Genomic DNA, 16,730 nt, shown 5'->3' on the forward strand with positions numbered 1-16,730 from the left:
GCAGTTCATGACATAGTTTGCTAACAAACAGGACTGACTTCAACAGGTAATACCAAAGTTTTAAGCATAGATGAGACACAATGTGTTGTGCTCAAAGTATAGTTTGGGGACAATGCTCAGCTACTACCACACCAAGGTTTAGCTCAATAACTGTAAGAAAGTCTGAGTAAGAGACAATTTTATGTTTTCTAAGGTCAGTTGACTGTGGCGGACATCTTGAATTGGGGTAACTCTAAAAAGTAATCAGTTGTAAAGGTACATCTATTAATTTTTTTCCGAAAGTTCCATTAAAAATCTGTTCAGTAATTATTTAGACAAATGAACACACTCAGACATGAGCAAAAACATTAATGCTCTGCCTTTGTCCTTGGCAGCGGGTGATAAAAACTGAAGTTAAACTAAAAATACCAGTTAATCACAAAAAGAAAAAAACACTTGTGCATTAAAATTGCTTTTGCCAAACACTTGTCCTTTTAGTTGGAATACTGCATCAAATCACGGATTAGAACCACTCTTAATAGCCAGAAATAGTCCCTCCCCAATCAGATTGGCTTGTTGTAAGAACTTACAATTAAGGAAATTACATGTTTCATTGATGGCTTTGCACAAGTATTTGCACACACTCGCGTACGGACACGTGTCAGTCAAGCATAGCGTGAGACATTTTTAAGTGAACGCAGCATGTCACAATCAGGGACACGGCTCAGACCGCTCAGGCGTGTGATTGGCTGAATAATTCATATGGAGTTAGGAGCTGCGGAAAGGTTATGTAAATTAATGTCAAGAAGTTTATATGTGCACACAGATTTCCTCACATTGTTGTATTTGGATGGTTAAAATTTTTAACTTTAAACTGAGAATGTGTGATATAACTAAAACAAAATCAACACATTTTATCTGGCGGCAAAGGCTGAACCAGAACACAGACTAAAGATGGGGTCCATAAACTCTAAACTGTATTTTTTTTAATGAAGAACATCACTATCTGCCAGAAAAGTAAGTGAACACAGGACCCCAGATCCCATAAATACCAATACAAACAGCTTTTGCGCCCATAAACCTACAACTTGGATGTTTTTTACTTTTACTTTACTTTATTTCCAGAAAGAGGCCATGTTACGACTTTTAGGTTTTCTTCTTCAGTGTATTATAAAGCTTTTTCTGGAAAATGCTGTTTGGCGGTTTCAAAGCTCAAAATAGACATAAAAGTCTACAAGACTCTCATACAGAAGACAGTGATCATGTGCTGCCTGAAAAGCCTTAAATGTAGCTCTCAGATGTTTGAAAAAACCATTAGGAAACATACGCCAAATTATGAAAGTTGTGGTAAAGTATTTATGACAACTGTGATGTTAAAGAAAATATTAAAATTGTGTCAATTATGAAAGATTTTTAGAGAGATTTTATCTAAGTTGAAAATATCAGGAGTGCATATTGTGATACTTCCTTTGGAGCATTTTCAAGTTACCATATATGTTTTTTAAACTTTAATAAAGATTTTGTTACTATAAAAGTAATACAACCTCAATTCCAACAAAGTTGGGACATTGTGTAAAATGTAAATAAAAACAGAAGCAATAATATGCAAATCTCATAAACCTTTATTTTATTCACAATGGAACACTAACCATTTCAAATGTTTAAACTAAAAAATTTAACAATTTGAACAAATAAAGTAATATTGAGTTTGATGGCAGAAACAGCTCAATAAAGTTGGGACAGGATCATGTTTCCCTCTGTGAAGCATCAGTCTGTAAACATCTAGGAGGAGGAGAGCAGCTGCTGGAGGGTTTGGAGAGAATGTTGTCCCGTTTTTGTCTGATAGAGGATTCTAGCTGCTCAACAATCCTTGGTCTTTACCAGATTTTTTGTTCTATGATGTGCCAACTGTTTTCAGTTGAAGAGAGATCTGGACTGCAGGCAGGTCAGTTCAGCACCTGAACTCTTCTAGTAAGGAGACATGCTGTTGTAATGGATGCAGTGAGGGATTTAGGTTCATTGTCTTGCTGAAATATGCAACGCCTTCTCTGAAAAAGATGTCATCTGAATGGGAGCAGATGTTGTTCTAAAACTTGTAGGTAGATTTCTGCATTGATGGTTTCCAGATGTGTAACCTGCCCATGTCAGAGACACTAATGCACCGCTATACCATTAGAGAGGCAGGTTTATGAGCTGTGACCTGATTACAGGCTGGTTGGTCCCTCTCCTCTTTAGTCTCTTTAAATTTAGCCTCTCTAAAATGCTGTTTAATACCCGGTTATCTTTCTGACCTGTTGCCAACTAACCAAATTTGTTGCAAAATGCTCATCCAACTGTTTATTTGTATTACTTGATTTTACAGCTCATCCTCACTTTTTTGAGATGCCACAAAATCCCAAATTACCTTTGTTGTTTCCTTACCATACCTTTTTAATTCGAACATTTGATATATTTACCATGTTTTTATGTGACTAAAATATAGGTTTAGGAGATTTGCAAATCATTGCATTCTGTTTTTATTTACATTTTACACAAGGTCCAAACTTTTTTGGAATTATGCATTCTGAACTAAAAGTATGGCAAAATCCTCACCATGCTGTGCATAAAAATACAAAAAACAATCTTTTTTCTGTCTTGTAATAAATAATGTGGAACATCTTTTTGATATCTAATCAAAATTTCTACTGTGGATAGTTCATGCTTGCAAATAAAAAACAAAATACATCTAATTAAAAAAATAAAATCTCAAAATAAAATCATGTAATCATTTAGCCAGGATATAAACTGATATAATTTGCTGGCTGTCATAAACAAGAACAATAATAAAAACAATAATAATAAAAAATCCTTTCTTTGTTCTCTTAATACACAACACATGATCTTAATGCACACACAGGTAACTTATACTGATGCATCATCCATCAGTATTAGTGTTAACACATAGAAAAGACACACAGGCACACAATACCATTATAGAGAAAAGAGCACAGCCATACACACATAAACATATATGTGAGCAGTCCACTGATCTCTCCTTTTAAAGCTCTGATTGACGGGCTGCTATAGGAGCCATCTGCACCCACTCACAGTGTGTAAGATCTCAGACATCTGTGTCCACATGAAAGAATGAGCTGATGGAAAGGGAGACGGAGGAAGTGGTGCGTCGACCATCTCTGTGTACGAGTGAGGTGGACAGGGGGCTGCGGGAGGGGAGGAGTGGTCGTCACCTAATAAAGATGGCTGCAGCTCATCTATGTCATCTGAATTTCGGTCGGAGGCTGAGGAAACCGAGTGGGTGGATGTGGGCATGAATGGTGGTCTGTGGCTAGGATTTGTACTGTGCCACAGATGGGTTCTTGTGTGGGATTTAGTGTGTGGAGGTATCTTTGCTCCAATGTTGCATAGTGACATCCTGGTATTCACAATTACTGACTTTCCATAACTGTTACAATTAAATCTCCCCAGTATTCAACTGTGTTTAGACTCAGATGTGTTCTGCAGTCATTTGGCAGCCAACCAGACATCCCCTTGCTCTCAGTTTACAAATAAAAAGTGACACAGCAGGGTCAGGAAATGAGTTCAAAAAGAAAAAAATGAGGAAATGCGATTTCCAGCCGATGCCAGGAGGTCTACTTATGTTTCAGCTATGAAAAAGTGGACTGGACATGGCAAAAAAGACAACACGGGAACAACACTGGGAATCTAACAAGGCTGAAAAACTTTGGAATAGCTACAAATTTGATAGAATATAAAGTGAAATTTGAAACACCAGACACTGAGACCTAAGGTCAACCAGGACACGTGAAATGAAAGAAACAGAAGACAAAGAGAAGTTTTTCTCTCGTTCCTAACTTTGCCACGCAGGGTCTGAATGTGACGGCCCATGTGATTTAAAAACAAGCTCTGTCACGAAAGGCTTCCTCTAAATGAGCCAAGCAGAAACAACAGCACAGATATACATGCATCTTTCAACATGTGGTGATCTTTGACAAAGACAAGGTGGCCTGTGCTCATGAAAACACACAGAAGAGCTTTATCTGAACTGGGATCTAGTGTGGTTCGGAAAATCTGGGAGAACTGGGGCGTAAGCACCTAAGGACCTCCAACCTAAACACAGACACGCTCGTTTGAAAGCGGGACGACGTGCAGCAGAGCTCATGTAAAATATAGTAACAGTGTAAAAGACATGATACATAGAACACCAACATACGAAAAGAAGTTTCACATAAAAATCTGTTTTTTTTTTTTTTATTCAAACCCCACTCTTAGACTTATATTTAATATTAAAATTGATTTCAATGCAAATAACACACAACTTCCACCTTAATCACACACACACACACGCGCGGTATTTCAATGTAAGCTGTAATCTAATCAGAATTTTTGCCAGTGAAGCACAAACTAGTTTTAACACAGTGAGTGCACTAAGAACCCGGTCCAGGACTCCAACATACAACTCACCCAAAACTCCTCTATCGAATGCATCTCCATACACATGTCTCATGCCCTCCTTGCCACACAGTCTGCTTACACTACAGCCACTGAATGGCCAGAGAATAATTAAACACATGTACTTATATGCATATATGTGTTTAACTCACTTCAAGCGGAGACACGTACACACACACTCACTCTGTTCATTCTTCGTTTCCCACTTTCTCCGATTACACACATCCTACGGCTGGTCCCCTTCACTCGCACATTCTGTCTTTCACACATATAACAGGCACGATGGCCTATAAACAGCAACAGACAGACATGCAGACACACACATGTGCGCACAGACACACACACATATGCAGATGCATTCACATCGAGACGCCTGTGGGCTCGCAAGATTCATCGAGGTCTGTGTTTTGGTTCCGATCACAAATTGGTATTAAACATAACAGAATGCTGAACGCTCTGGATACTAGATCATATGTAGGATGTTGTTAGACATGAAGCATGAGAGTTTGGTTCAAGTTCTGGTTAATCACAACAGATATGTGACAATAGACATAATATCCAAAGGCCCAGAATAATAATAAAAAAAAAATAACATTATGACAAAATACTAACAATACTTTTTTTTAAGTATGACAACTTGTGACATTTTTTGAACTGTATTTGTTGTATTTTGCACAAATCTTCTTAAATGTTCATTTTTGCTGTTTTCAAATCGTTTAGGTTTCTATGTTGTTTAGGTCCAGGTATTTTGAGGATAATGGTAAAATCAATTGTTTACACCTCATGAGGATGCATACAAGGCTTTTTGAGGTTTCATTAAAATTGTCTTACTAGATCCCAGTTTCAGCCTGTTAAATTATCTAAATATATTTTGCAGCCAAACTGGGGATTTGTTTGCCTCTAGCAATCAGTTTCCTCACCTAAAACAGCATTACTAAATATTTAGAGCTGATTTCTGGATATCACTTGTTTTAAATTTCAGCATTTCACAGCTACAGGCGACGGGTCTGCACCTGGAACAAGTTGGACTGTATTTAAAAAATAAACCTCTAAAGTGACCTCACCTGGCCTTTTCCAACAATAACTGTTAACAATGGGCAATACATTTGGAAAAAAAAATATTTTTAAAAGCCAAAATTTATGCAAACCTTTCCCAAAATGTACAAAAATAAAACCAAATCACTTTTTTAAACTAAAAAAGAATTACAAAAATGAGGTTATGCCATTTCTACCGTTACACCTCTTGCAGTCCCCTCCCCCTCCCCCGTCACATAACCACTCAGTGTCCAGGATTTTGAGAAAAAGCAAAGTGCTGAAACTCCTTTGTTTTTCAATTTATCTTGTGCATAAACAGGTTGAAACTGGCAAATCCATACAATTCATTCACACAAATTACAATTTGTCTCTCTGTCACACACCATTATGGAAAATATTCTGCATGTTGTATCACAAAGCTTTGAAGGGGGGGAAAATACATTCAATACATTCAAATATCAAGTGCAATTGTCTATGAAGTACTCTTCTCTTCCCATTCAGCAAGCAGTCGGGCATTTTAAACGCCTACATGCCACGCAATAGTGGAATAATGAAACACAATAAAAGAAAGGCGACAGGGCATTAAATTATGTTTATCTGATTGTCTGTACGTGCGGCTCGGAGTGTGTGTTTGAGTGATGGGAAATACAAAAGCCCCACAGCAGAAAGCACGTGACTGGGTTTCAACAGACAACATTCCATTTAAATATTGAAACGCTTCTTGTTTTTTTATTTAAAAAAAAAAAAAGCTTTTTATACTTTCTGTATGTGGCACAGAGTACGGTATGCATCTTCCATGGCAGCTAAAGCCACAAAACACAGGTGTCAGGGGGAAAAGGTCGAGACAGTCGCCCCATGGAAATTTGCCAAATGCTTTGCTTAACAAAGTATTCAAATATTATCTTAAGCTCAAGGATACCCACACATGCCTTAAAAGTTCACCTTTCTGGTTCTTTCTTTCTACACACGGTAGCAGGTGTGGGTCGGTCTCCATGGTGACCATCTTTACAACACAACCCGGGCCACCGGAGACCTTATGTGACAGCTTTGACAGGAAACGTGCTACCTTTCAGCACACACGTTACCATGAACTCTCCAGTTAAGAGGGGCTCCTCTGTGTGTTTTTATCTAAAATAACAGACCCGTGCATGATTGAGCAGTGTTTTGACTTAATATTTACTATAGCGTGTTTAAATTTGCTGCTGGAGCTGTAAAAATGACTTTGCACTCATTTTTATTAAAACTGAATGTTTTGTCATTGTAAATCAAGCCATATCCCACAGTTAAGTGCTGCAATTTATGGCTTATATCAGTGTTTTATTCTAACCCATGTCATGACTCAGAGTATATGTCTGATAGGACAAGGAAAATGTGACCACAACCCAAGCCACACTAAATCTATATTAGCAGTCTAAGAATATATCACATTTCACCCGTTGCCCCAACCACTTTGCCCTACTTCTAGGATATGAACATTCACAAGAAGATTCATGGATGTCCCAACCCTTTTAGTGACGTAGAAGGAGGGCTATTTGTCCCAAAATTTAGGGATTTTTCTTTTCTTTTTTCTTTTTTCTGTGGGACACACTTTTAAAAAAAGCCACTTCCAAACAACACTTTAGGCTTGGAAGTTGGTAGTCACAGAGCCGAGTTGGTGACAATGTGTACAGTAGGAGGTAGAGCTTGCAGCTCTTCACTCTAACCAATGGGGCTGCTTTACTTCCTTTCATTTTATTACAATGTGGACACATTGTTGCAGCAACTGACAAGCTTGACCGGCTTATGAGTGAACAGCCAAAAATGGCTTACCCCTGTAATGTCTAGTTTATTGTATTCTGTTGTAATACATTCTGTATCAGTCATTAATAGGCATTAAAAAAACAGCACTGTATGTTGATGTCTCTTACAAGCTGGATAAGTAGTTACATGCATGACAGAAATCTGGCAAAAAGCAGCAAGTCTCTTTCTGTAAAGGAAATAAGTGATGGTAGTATATTAACTTTTCATTTCGTAATGGAATAGTTTGACTTCCAATTAAAAATTGGGAGATTCTCAGGTGAATCCCATTTCTCAGTACTATCCCTAAATTTTAAATGTGCCCTAAACTCCTAAATTGTACTCATGATGTACGGAAATGAAAATGTTCTGCTACAAAATGAATCACCTCTTTAAAAAACCAATAAGTCCAACATTCATGGTTTCTTTTACGGAAACAGATGCAACATGTTATTGCAGAGTTCCAATGTACCTTGTAATGTTATCTAGCTTGCAACACATGTGTCAGCATATGGCAAGTTTTATGCTTGTAAAGATTAACCATGATAACCCTAATACACTGGAATACATCAAAACAGCTATTATAATGGTTGTTGACATTCTCTGAAGTATGCCCCTGAAAATGTCCATTTCTAAAGCCAGACTGCCCTGCAAAGGTATTAGGAACATCCTAACCCTTGGTATAAACACTATAAGTCTATTTCTATCCCTAGATAGAAATAGAGCTATTGCTAAGAAAAGAGATTTGGCATTCTTGTTTTTCCTTGAGAGGGAGAGCCAGTGAGAGATGGGAAACATCATACAAAAGCTGAGTATACTAGAAGATTTGACAGGATTAGAAAAGCAGAGAAAGAGTAGTGGACAGAGAAATAAATGCAACCAAAACCTAAAATCTGAAATAATGACAGCATTCTAAAGCAGAAACACGAGCACACATGAAAAACACTTTCACACAACAAAAGCGGTCGAATGTGGAACCATTTCATTAGTGCGAGTCTCTTGTTGTCTTTAAACGGCTGGACCGCAGACCAGAGCTGTGACCACAGACGGCTCGAAGCCTGGCCGAGCCTGCAGCAGATAACCCACTCACACACCTCTAAATCCACATGGTGTAACTGGGCTACTCAGTCTCTCTGGTTTTATGCTTAAGGCAGAAACACACACAGATGCACAAAACACAAACAGATTATTTTACTTTTCACATGCTAATAAAATCCACAACAGAAAATTAACTGAGTAAAATAAACAGTTAAAACTGGGTTGAGTGTGCATGCACAAGGTTTAAAATACAGAAAAAAAGTCAATGTGGCTCCTGCAGGAAGAGGAAGATAGGGCTCTCATCAGGCGGTTTGATGGATGGACTTTGAGAGAAACCAGACTGTGGTTATCGTGGCCATGTCTGGTTCCAGTGCCTGTTAGTGCAGCCTGTCAGCTGTACGGCGGCGCTGAATGTCAGCTCTGCCATTTTATTACAAATTAATGAGGCGAGGGTAGAGATCTGAACGCGTCCCAGGCAAAGTGTGACACAGAACACGCTGAAGCAAAAGAGCCACCAAATGCATAGACAAAAGCATACATTTCAGCTCTGCGTGGCATTAGCTGAGGGTTTTGTACTGTAACTTTTTGATTTAATCCTTTTCATGCATCTCCACTAAAAATTTCCAAGAGGGAATAGTTTCTCCTCCGCTATACTCCAGGCTATTTTTGTTATTTATGAGAGGAAAAATTAGCTGTTACACAGCAAATTGGGAATTAGATTATCAAGATTTTAAATATATCTAAGTTGACCTACATTGAAACAATTAATAACCACTCATTTTGTCTGTAATTCTAACAAATCTTAAGTAGGACCAGTCTAGTTAAAAAGAGAAAAAAAAGGAACAATTCATTTGATTTTTCTCATGTATTTAACATTCCTGTTTGCCTGCCGTAGATGCCCCCCTCTCATTCGTAACACGACTCTGCTCAGATAGAAGCGTGCACCCTTTTCTCCATCTGACTGACAAGACTTAGCAGGTGGCGGGACCCATTCATACCCGCGGTTCTGCAATCTGCACAAGGCTGTAACTCAAGCCTGCGTCCCAAACACAGATGCAAAGACACAAGATATTTTTCCTATGCGCATGCAAGCCCGTACAACACTAATGTATACACAGACAAAAATGTACTTCGAACATACACAGCGGCTGTGTGCACACAGACGGTAATCGCAACACAAACAAAAACTGCACCGACGCTGCCTTCCATTGTGGTGTTTGAGCTCTGATCAGTTTTGATAATTTTTGTTTGAACAGAATTTTTCAAAGCCAATAGCATAAGGGTGCATTTTCTTGTTGCATTCCAAAACACAGCTCAAAGAGAAAACCGCAGACACACGCAAAGGTCACAAAGTAAAAATTATACTTTAGTCATAGTTTGCAATGAAGGCAAGCAACATTTTTGTCTTCGCTGCATTAATAGGTTTTTTATTTTGCAGCTGGAGCTGCTTATCGGTGCCGCTAAAATACATGCTCACACGTTCATTAAACCATCCTTCAACTTGTGGACTAGAATGGTGGGAGCTTAACAAACTCTGTGGTCAGGTTTGTGAGTCAGAGCGAGGAACTGGAATACATACAAGTTTAACGTGAGGGCACGTTTGAAATGGAGGCTACTGCAAAACATTGGATTTACTACTGAAATGTGGCTGCGTGGGAGCAAAGATGAAGGCGGTTTTGAGTGTGTGGGTGTCTGTCCAAATAGAGTTGAAAAGACGGATAGCCAAAAAAAAAAAAAAAGGATATGTATTAACTGAGCTGCAATCAAACAGACAGAAAAAGAAGACATGTTAAAAAAAATACCCACACACATAGTCTGTTAAAGATTGCACTTAGGGTTTGTGGCATTGTGGTTCCTTGAGAAACGACTGAGCCGCAGGAGGAGGAGGAGGGAGAGGAAGAAAAGAACTATGAGAACGAATGAGGGAGGGAGACGGAGGCAGGCATCTCCAAGGTTGGCGCGTTTGGAGAACACCTTGTAATTATCCACATCCGCTCTGTCAGCCGCAGCCAACTGAACGGACAGATACAGCTGAGAGAGATCCTCCAAATGCGATACTCAAGATGCTAATTCATACATCAAAGAAAGACGAGTGAAGAAAAAATAAAACACAGATAAACCGACACGCATGCAAACACCCACAAACACATAAACTGCACATATTTTCACAGGCAGGCAGGCACACCCACGCTCTCACACAGGCTTATTATGGGGCTCAGGCCAGACATCTCTGAGTGTGGTTCCACACCAAGTGTCTATTTTGAAGGGTTGCAAGCCAATTCCAGATTCCTTGTCTCTTTCTCAGTCTCGCTCTAACTTTTCTCCTCAGTTCCACCCATTTAGGGGGAGCATGAAAGCATGAAGAGGTCACAGAGTAGAGCGCAATGAATCTGAATAATTTGCATATATTTTAAAAGTTTGGGCTCATTTAATGCACGTAGGATTGAGTTTTGCAATTTTGTCCAGCTTTAACGTTTGCATGTATGTGCCTCTACTGACCTTTAGGGGTCAGCGTTACTCCTAATGGCGGCTTACGCAGTATGGAGGAGTGCTGTGCATTGATTGTGCACAAGAATGTGATTGTGTGCAGGTATGCATTGATCCATGAAAGTGTATCATTATCCTTGCCACTCATATGAGTGATACTATAGTACAGTAGTGAATTAAACGCTCCAAGGTGAAGTGATGATTGAGTTTAGGTGAATCACTTTTAGGGAGTCTCAGTACACAACATTAATTTCCAGTTCACACAGGTTGACCTGTGGTGGAATGATGAGTTCTTAGATTTTTCATTCTTTGTGCTCAAGGTGAGAAAAATAACTTGAGTCTCAAGGAGAAGAGAAAATCATTAACTGCCGCGATCATCGCTGAGTCCCCGGTGAAGCCGTAACCTTTCTGCTGAATGTCTAACTGACCCCGCTGGGAAATCATTTACTCTCCACTTGCTCTGCCAGCTGTCCCATGAGAGGTCATTCTATCTACCTGTCTCCATTTTCTCTGCCGTTCTCTGTTGCAAACTGCTCACTCTGCAGTCGTTTTGCCTGTCCTTTCCAGATGATGAGAATTCTTCACTTCTGTGTGTCTACCCGCCCCTCAGGGGCTTGTCATCAGCTCTCATTTGAGGATGATTTCATGGAACTCTGCTCGGCTTTTCTCCGACTGGCCCAAATCACAGGCCCGTGCAAGCTCTTGAGATTATCCTGGGATCCGGGATGTGATACCCTCTGCTTCAGGGCCCCGCTAAGGAGATTTGCTTGTTTGACTGTCCTCCCCAGGAGAATTCCTCCCTGTTGTTTGTTTGACTTAATTACTATGCCGGATTCACGCAGGGAGAGGGGATGAGTGACACTTCGCTTAACAGCCAGCCTCACTTCCTTTTGCGTCATCTACTGTACATCTGCCAGCTTGTCCTTCATTAAGAGCAAAACCCATCCCCTCCGCCATCCTCCACAATGTGGGCGTTAACTGAGAATTGTCTCCTGACAGACTTCCAGAGAGCCTTCAAACACCTGTGGGCCCCCAAACACGCGAGACAAAGAAAGTGGCACATGATACACTCCCGTGCCTTTACACCCCCGTGTCCGCCTGCGCCGACAAGCGCAAAACACGAGCCAACAGCCGTCTGCAGTCACACATTCAACAGACAAACTCAACGGCACAATAAAATATCCTGATTTGCGAGCTCCCGCACGCACGTGCACAAAACCAGGTGTCTAATTATATGGGGACACGCGAGACCTGACACATTTTTGCCACGCTGAAATGCACCACTCGCAGTCCAGGGGGAGGAAATCACAAGAGACGGTGTTGAGTCCTCACACCAGCAAGAACATTCACACACAACATGGCTTTAATGTAAGCAAAAGCATACTTCAAAAAATGTACAGTAGTAAGACAGACCACTATTTCCCCACTAGACCTGCCTTCTTAAGATTGACAATGCACATCCATCACTCATAGTCAACACTTAGAAGCTTGACATGTCTCTTGTCTCGCACTTTTGTCAGCAACATGTTCACTTGTCAGACTGAACCAGCAGAGAGGATCACAAAAGAGAGCAGGAGGGAACAATATTCATGTTATTAAACAGATGACTGTGCAAAGAAAGGATGACATTTTCTCCTAAAAGCTCATCTTAGTGTGACACAAAACAGGTGAGTTCAACTTGCGTTTTCTTTTACGAGTTTATTCTCTATACATCCGTGGTTCTATATTTCAAAATCCTGCAATATGTCTTGCAAAGTACACTGAGCTGAGAAATACTGAAGTCAGTCACATTTTTATTTTAGATTTTGGACGTAGGCACTCATTTAGGAGCTGAAAGGGTGATAAAAGGAAATATACTGCCCTCAAAATTACAACTTGCACTTCATCTAAAGAATAAAGCATGTCATATAGCAGGCCTCTAAACATAAGTTAGACTAAATGTCTTGTTTAAAGATAGAGATGAATTAGTGACAGACATCATATTCAGCTCATGTTCAATCCCAACATTTTGTTCTCCCTCAAAAAAACGGTATACTGTCTGAAAAGCCAACAATCTGGGTGACAATCAAATGCACAAGAGCACTTAACCACACACTCGTGCTTTCAGCTGCAAATCAGGCTGTTCATAAATTTTCAGAGGGCGTGATTTGGTAGACGGGACTAAAATAAAAAAATCGGTTGCCACACTTTCAGTCTGGCCATGTACAAAAAAAAAAAAATCCCAAAATATGGCAAAAAAAATGTTGCTGGCCAAGATGAAAAGTCTGGTATTACAAAAAGCCTGATTTAGTGTAGGGTGTGAGAGAGGAGACGAGACGCGGAGAGAGAAACAGGGAGGAGGAGAGGACGGACCGGCGCTCCGCAGTCTCCCCTCAAAATAACACAGGAGGAGAGAGAATAACATGTTTGCTATATACGTCAAATACGCACACGTGCGTGAAAGAAAGGGACAAACTCCCTCTCGTTCTCTGGGAAAGGAGGTGATTTAGAGTGCAAATCAGAATGAATTTAAACTCGCCAACTGTTGAATCCTTTTAGCGTACAGTAAAAAGGAGTCAAGATTTCTGCTTGGCCCCTTAAAGAAGGGCTTCGTGTCACGACTTTTTTAGATTTTGGGACAGAAGCTGTTAAAACAGAGACTCTGCTGCCTTTTCAGAGCACTTACCAGAGGCATGCAGTGTTAACAGGAGGAGACAGGACAAGAGGAAAAACGATACAGGGGCCAAAATATACATTTAACTTCAGGCAGGAGTCTGTCCATAACATATGGAAACAATCCGACCATTTGTGAGGAGAATAGTGAATTCTTAGAGACAGGCAGTGTGAGCGAGAAGGAAGGAGCGAGGTAATCGGAGAGAGGAATACAGAAGGTTAAGAAGAGAGATGGATCTTGTATGCAGAGCAAGAGCCAGAAGTAGTGAATTAGACAAACACAGAGGCAGATATGGACTTACTGAGATAGAGGAAGAAAGAAAAAAAAAAGCACAGAATGAATGAAAAGAAAAGCATAAAAGAGCACCCACAGGCAGGAGAAATAAACTAGTCTGGGTTAAAAGCAGCAGCTATAACCTGGAGTCAGGGAGAACAGAGAATGGGCTTACCCTTGTATGACAGCTTTAGTCTTGGTACGTTGTGCTTGGGCTCAACTCCTCTTCCCAGCTGCACTGCAACACACAGCAGCACTAAAGTCCCAAGCATGTAATCCATGGTGCTGGAGTGCTACTGGCTGGTCTCCCGACCAGAAGGGCACTCGCAGCCCGACCCCGAGATGAGTGTCCTCCGCTGAGGTCCGCCGAGCCCGGGGAGTCCCTTAGCCCTGAAAGTAGAGGTTCCAGGGAGAGGGGTAAAATCCTGGCTGCGCTCCCCAGCTCAGAGTGCAGACTGTTGGGGCAGTTCTCTTGTGTGAAGTCGGTGGAGGGGTGCCGCTCACATGGCTCCCCGTGTGGAGATGCAGGCTTTAATAGTCCCTTGGATTATCTGTCCTCCCCCAGGTGAAGGCTCAGTGGTCCTTCAGCTTGTCTGATGAGATTCAGAGGCTGTGTAAAGGTGAATCAGAGCACCTATCCAGTAGAATAAACCTATGCTTTTTTGCCCCCCCAGGAGATTTTTCTGCTTTCTGTCCACTGGCTTCTACTCTTTGAGCAGACACTCACAGCAACCCTCTAATCCTTGTGTGCAGCTCCAACAGACTGCGAGAAAGAGCTACACCATCACCGAGAAGGGAGGGGAGGGGAGGCAGAGCAGCTGAGAGAGAGGGAGGGAGCGCTGGAGGACGGAGAGGTGGGGTATGACTCGAGCAGCGATGAAGCCAGTGTCATGGGTAGGAAGTAGAATGGTCACGATTTATAGTCTTGACGTTTCCGCACCCATTTCCTTTTGGGTTTGTCATTATTCTCTCTCCCTCTACTCTGTCAAATATCTACGAAGCACTTTTCCTTCCTTTTCGAACTGTTTTGGTGCTTACACAACAAAATTCAGAGTTTAATTTCTGAACACCAATTCAGTAACACTCCAATTTACCATAGTGGGTAAAAAAACAAGCAAGCACTGGCGAATAAAAGACAAGTTCAGGCAAAAAACATATGAAAGTGACAACTGGAAATAAATTTAAGACCTAATATAATACATAATCATAGACCAATGCATGTGTTTCAGGGAAAAAAATATATACACATTTTTAAGCAACCTTTCTATTTGAAGGAATCTCAGCTTAGGAGTTGACAAGTTATCTGGGGTTACCTGTTTTTGTTAATAAGTTCAATACATCTTATTTTTTGAATCTGTGTTTTATTCATACAGTCTGTACAAAAGCTGTACTATGAAGGCTTCCAAACACTGATAATCCCTGCCTAAAATGTACCTTATTTTATTATTTTATTTCACAATAAATATGGACCGTAACTTGCAAAATGTATGCAGTTTCATGAAAGACTATGTGATGCTAGAAGTAGAGACAGTTGACAAGTTGGTTACAAAACAAAAGGGTAAAAAACACAGAGGTCGTTGTTGACTTGAAACTTTATTTACACATTTTAATCACATTGAAAATATTTTTACGAACAGAAACAGGTATTCAGAAGACAGCGTTCAAACCTGCAAATAAAGGACAACTTAAACGGAACTATAGTCAGCTTCATTATCTGCTTTGTGATTATTTTCTTTTCTAAAAGCAGAAAACATGAACTGACATACCTTTACTGAAAATATAAAATGTGATAAAGAACTCGCATGACTGATTACACTACTGATAAGTGGATCTGACTGATTCTAATTTATTTAAAAGAATAACTGCCCAATATTCATAATAATAAAGCTTTTTCATTTTCTGTGTTACCAATCTGTTTGTTTTCTTTCTTTCAAAGTTTAGTGTCTGGATAGCAACCACCACACCTTGTACTTCGTAAGACTATGTGTGACTCATCTGCTAACATTCAGCATCATTTAGCCAACTAATATTCCACCTAAACCTGGTAATGGAAGTCTCTGTTTCAGTCCAAACAAAACTTTGATTCAAGTTTGTTTGAGGATTAGACAAAAACCAAAGCATTTTTTCCCCACTTCTAATTTTATTCTTACAGTTGTGTCTAAACTTTCTGCCATCTCCTGACAAACAACTCGATTATTGGGCCCTTCTGTGTTGGCTTCGCTTTTCAGACCATAATAATAACTTTTACATGATCCATTTTGAGCTAAACTTGTGTTTTCTATGTCTCATCCAAGAGTCAAAGCCAGTGCAGAACACTTTTAGTTTCTTTTTACTCTTGTAAATGACTGGTTAGCAGATAATAATGTTTAGACAAAATTTTAAAATATTATTTTAGTTGGTGTTACTTTGCAACAAAATCTTTTAATGTTTATTACATACAGCAAGAAATTAGACCAACGTAAGACATTTTATTTACATTATAGCTAAGAGAGGCACACTTTAAGCACTATTTTAAAACACATCATATGATTAATTTTAACTCAACAAGAATAAAATTATAGCCTGTTTTCTAAAAATTCAGGAGGGACATCCAACTCTAAAAGTTGTACATTTCCCACAAAGAGCAAAGCCATAAGTTAAGAGGAACACATGCTGGTATTTAGCCTGCACAGTCTGAGACAGATCCTGTCTCTGGTAAAGTCATTCATATCAGCAAGGTAGGTCAACAACAACCCATTCCTCTTAACCCCAGCCAGCCCCTGCAGGTACTGGCGTGTGTTTGTGTGTGTGTGTGTGTGTGTGTGTGTGTGTGTGTGCGTGCGCGAGTGGGCACCTCCTGCTTCCTGTGAGGGGTGACATAGCATGGTGAGGTGATAAAAGCTTTGATAAACAGAAGGGCTGATGTGTCGACTCACACACTTTGAGATACTAAAAGAAAACAACCGGAGACCTGAGCTTGTGTAGTGTGACTGTAATGTAAGAGTACCTGCATGTTTTAATGCTTCCACCCATATTTTGTATTTTGGAACTTTGCATTTGT

General features: G+C 40.1%; 1 protein-coding gene across 1 annotated transcript in view; it reads right to left on the minus strand.

The window, feature by feature from the left end:
• sema3aa (sema domain, immunoglobulin domain (Ig), short basic domain, secreted, (semaphorin) 3Aa) overlaps nt 1-14,543 on the minus strand; it is a 32,411-nt gene extending 17,868 nt beyond the window's left edge. The window contains exon 1 of the mRNA XM_017414907.3: nt 13,866-14,543. Within this exon, the coding sequence (XP_017270396.1) occupies nt 13,866-13,971 (106 nt within the window). The 5' untranslated portion in view covers nt 13,972-14,543. The remainder of the gene's footprint in view (nt 1-13,865) is intronic.
• Nucleotides 14,544-16,730: the final 2,187 nt, after the last annotated feature.

This window comes from Kryptolebias marmoratus, linkage group LG18 (assembly GCF_001649575.2).
Source record: "Kryptolebias marmoratus isolate JLee-2015 linkage group LG18, ASM164957v2, whole genome shotgun sequence".
In the NCBI taxonomy this organism is placed as follows: domain Eukaryota; kingdom Metazoa; phylum Chordata; class Actinopteri; order Cyprinodontiformes; family Rivulidae; genus Kryptolebias; species Kryptolebias marmoratus.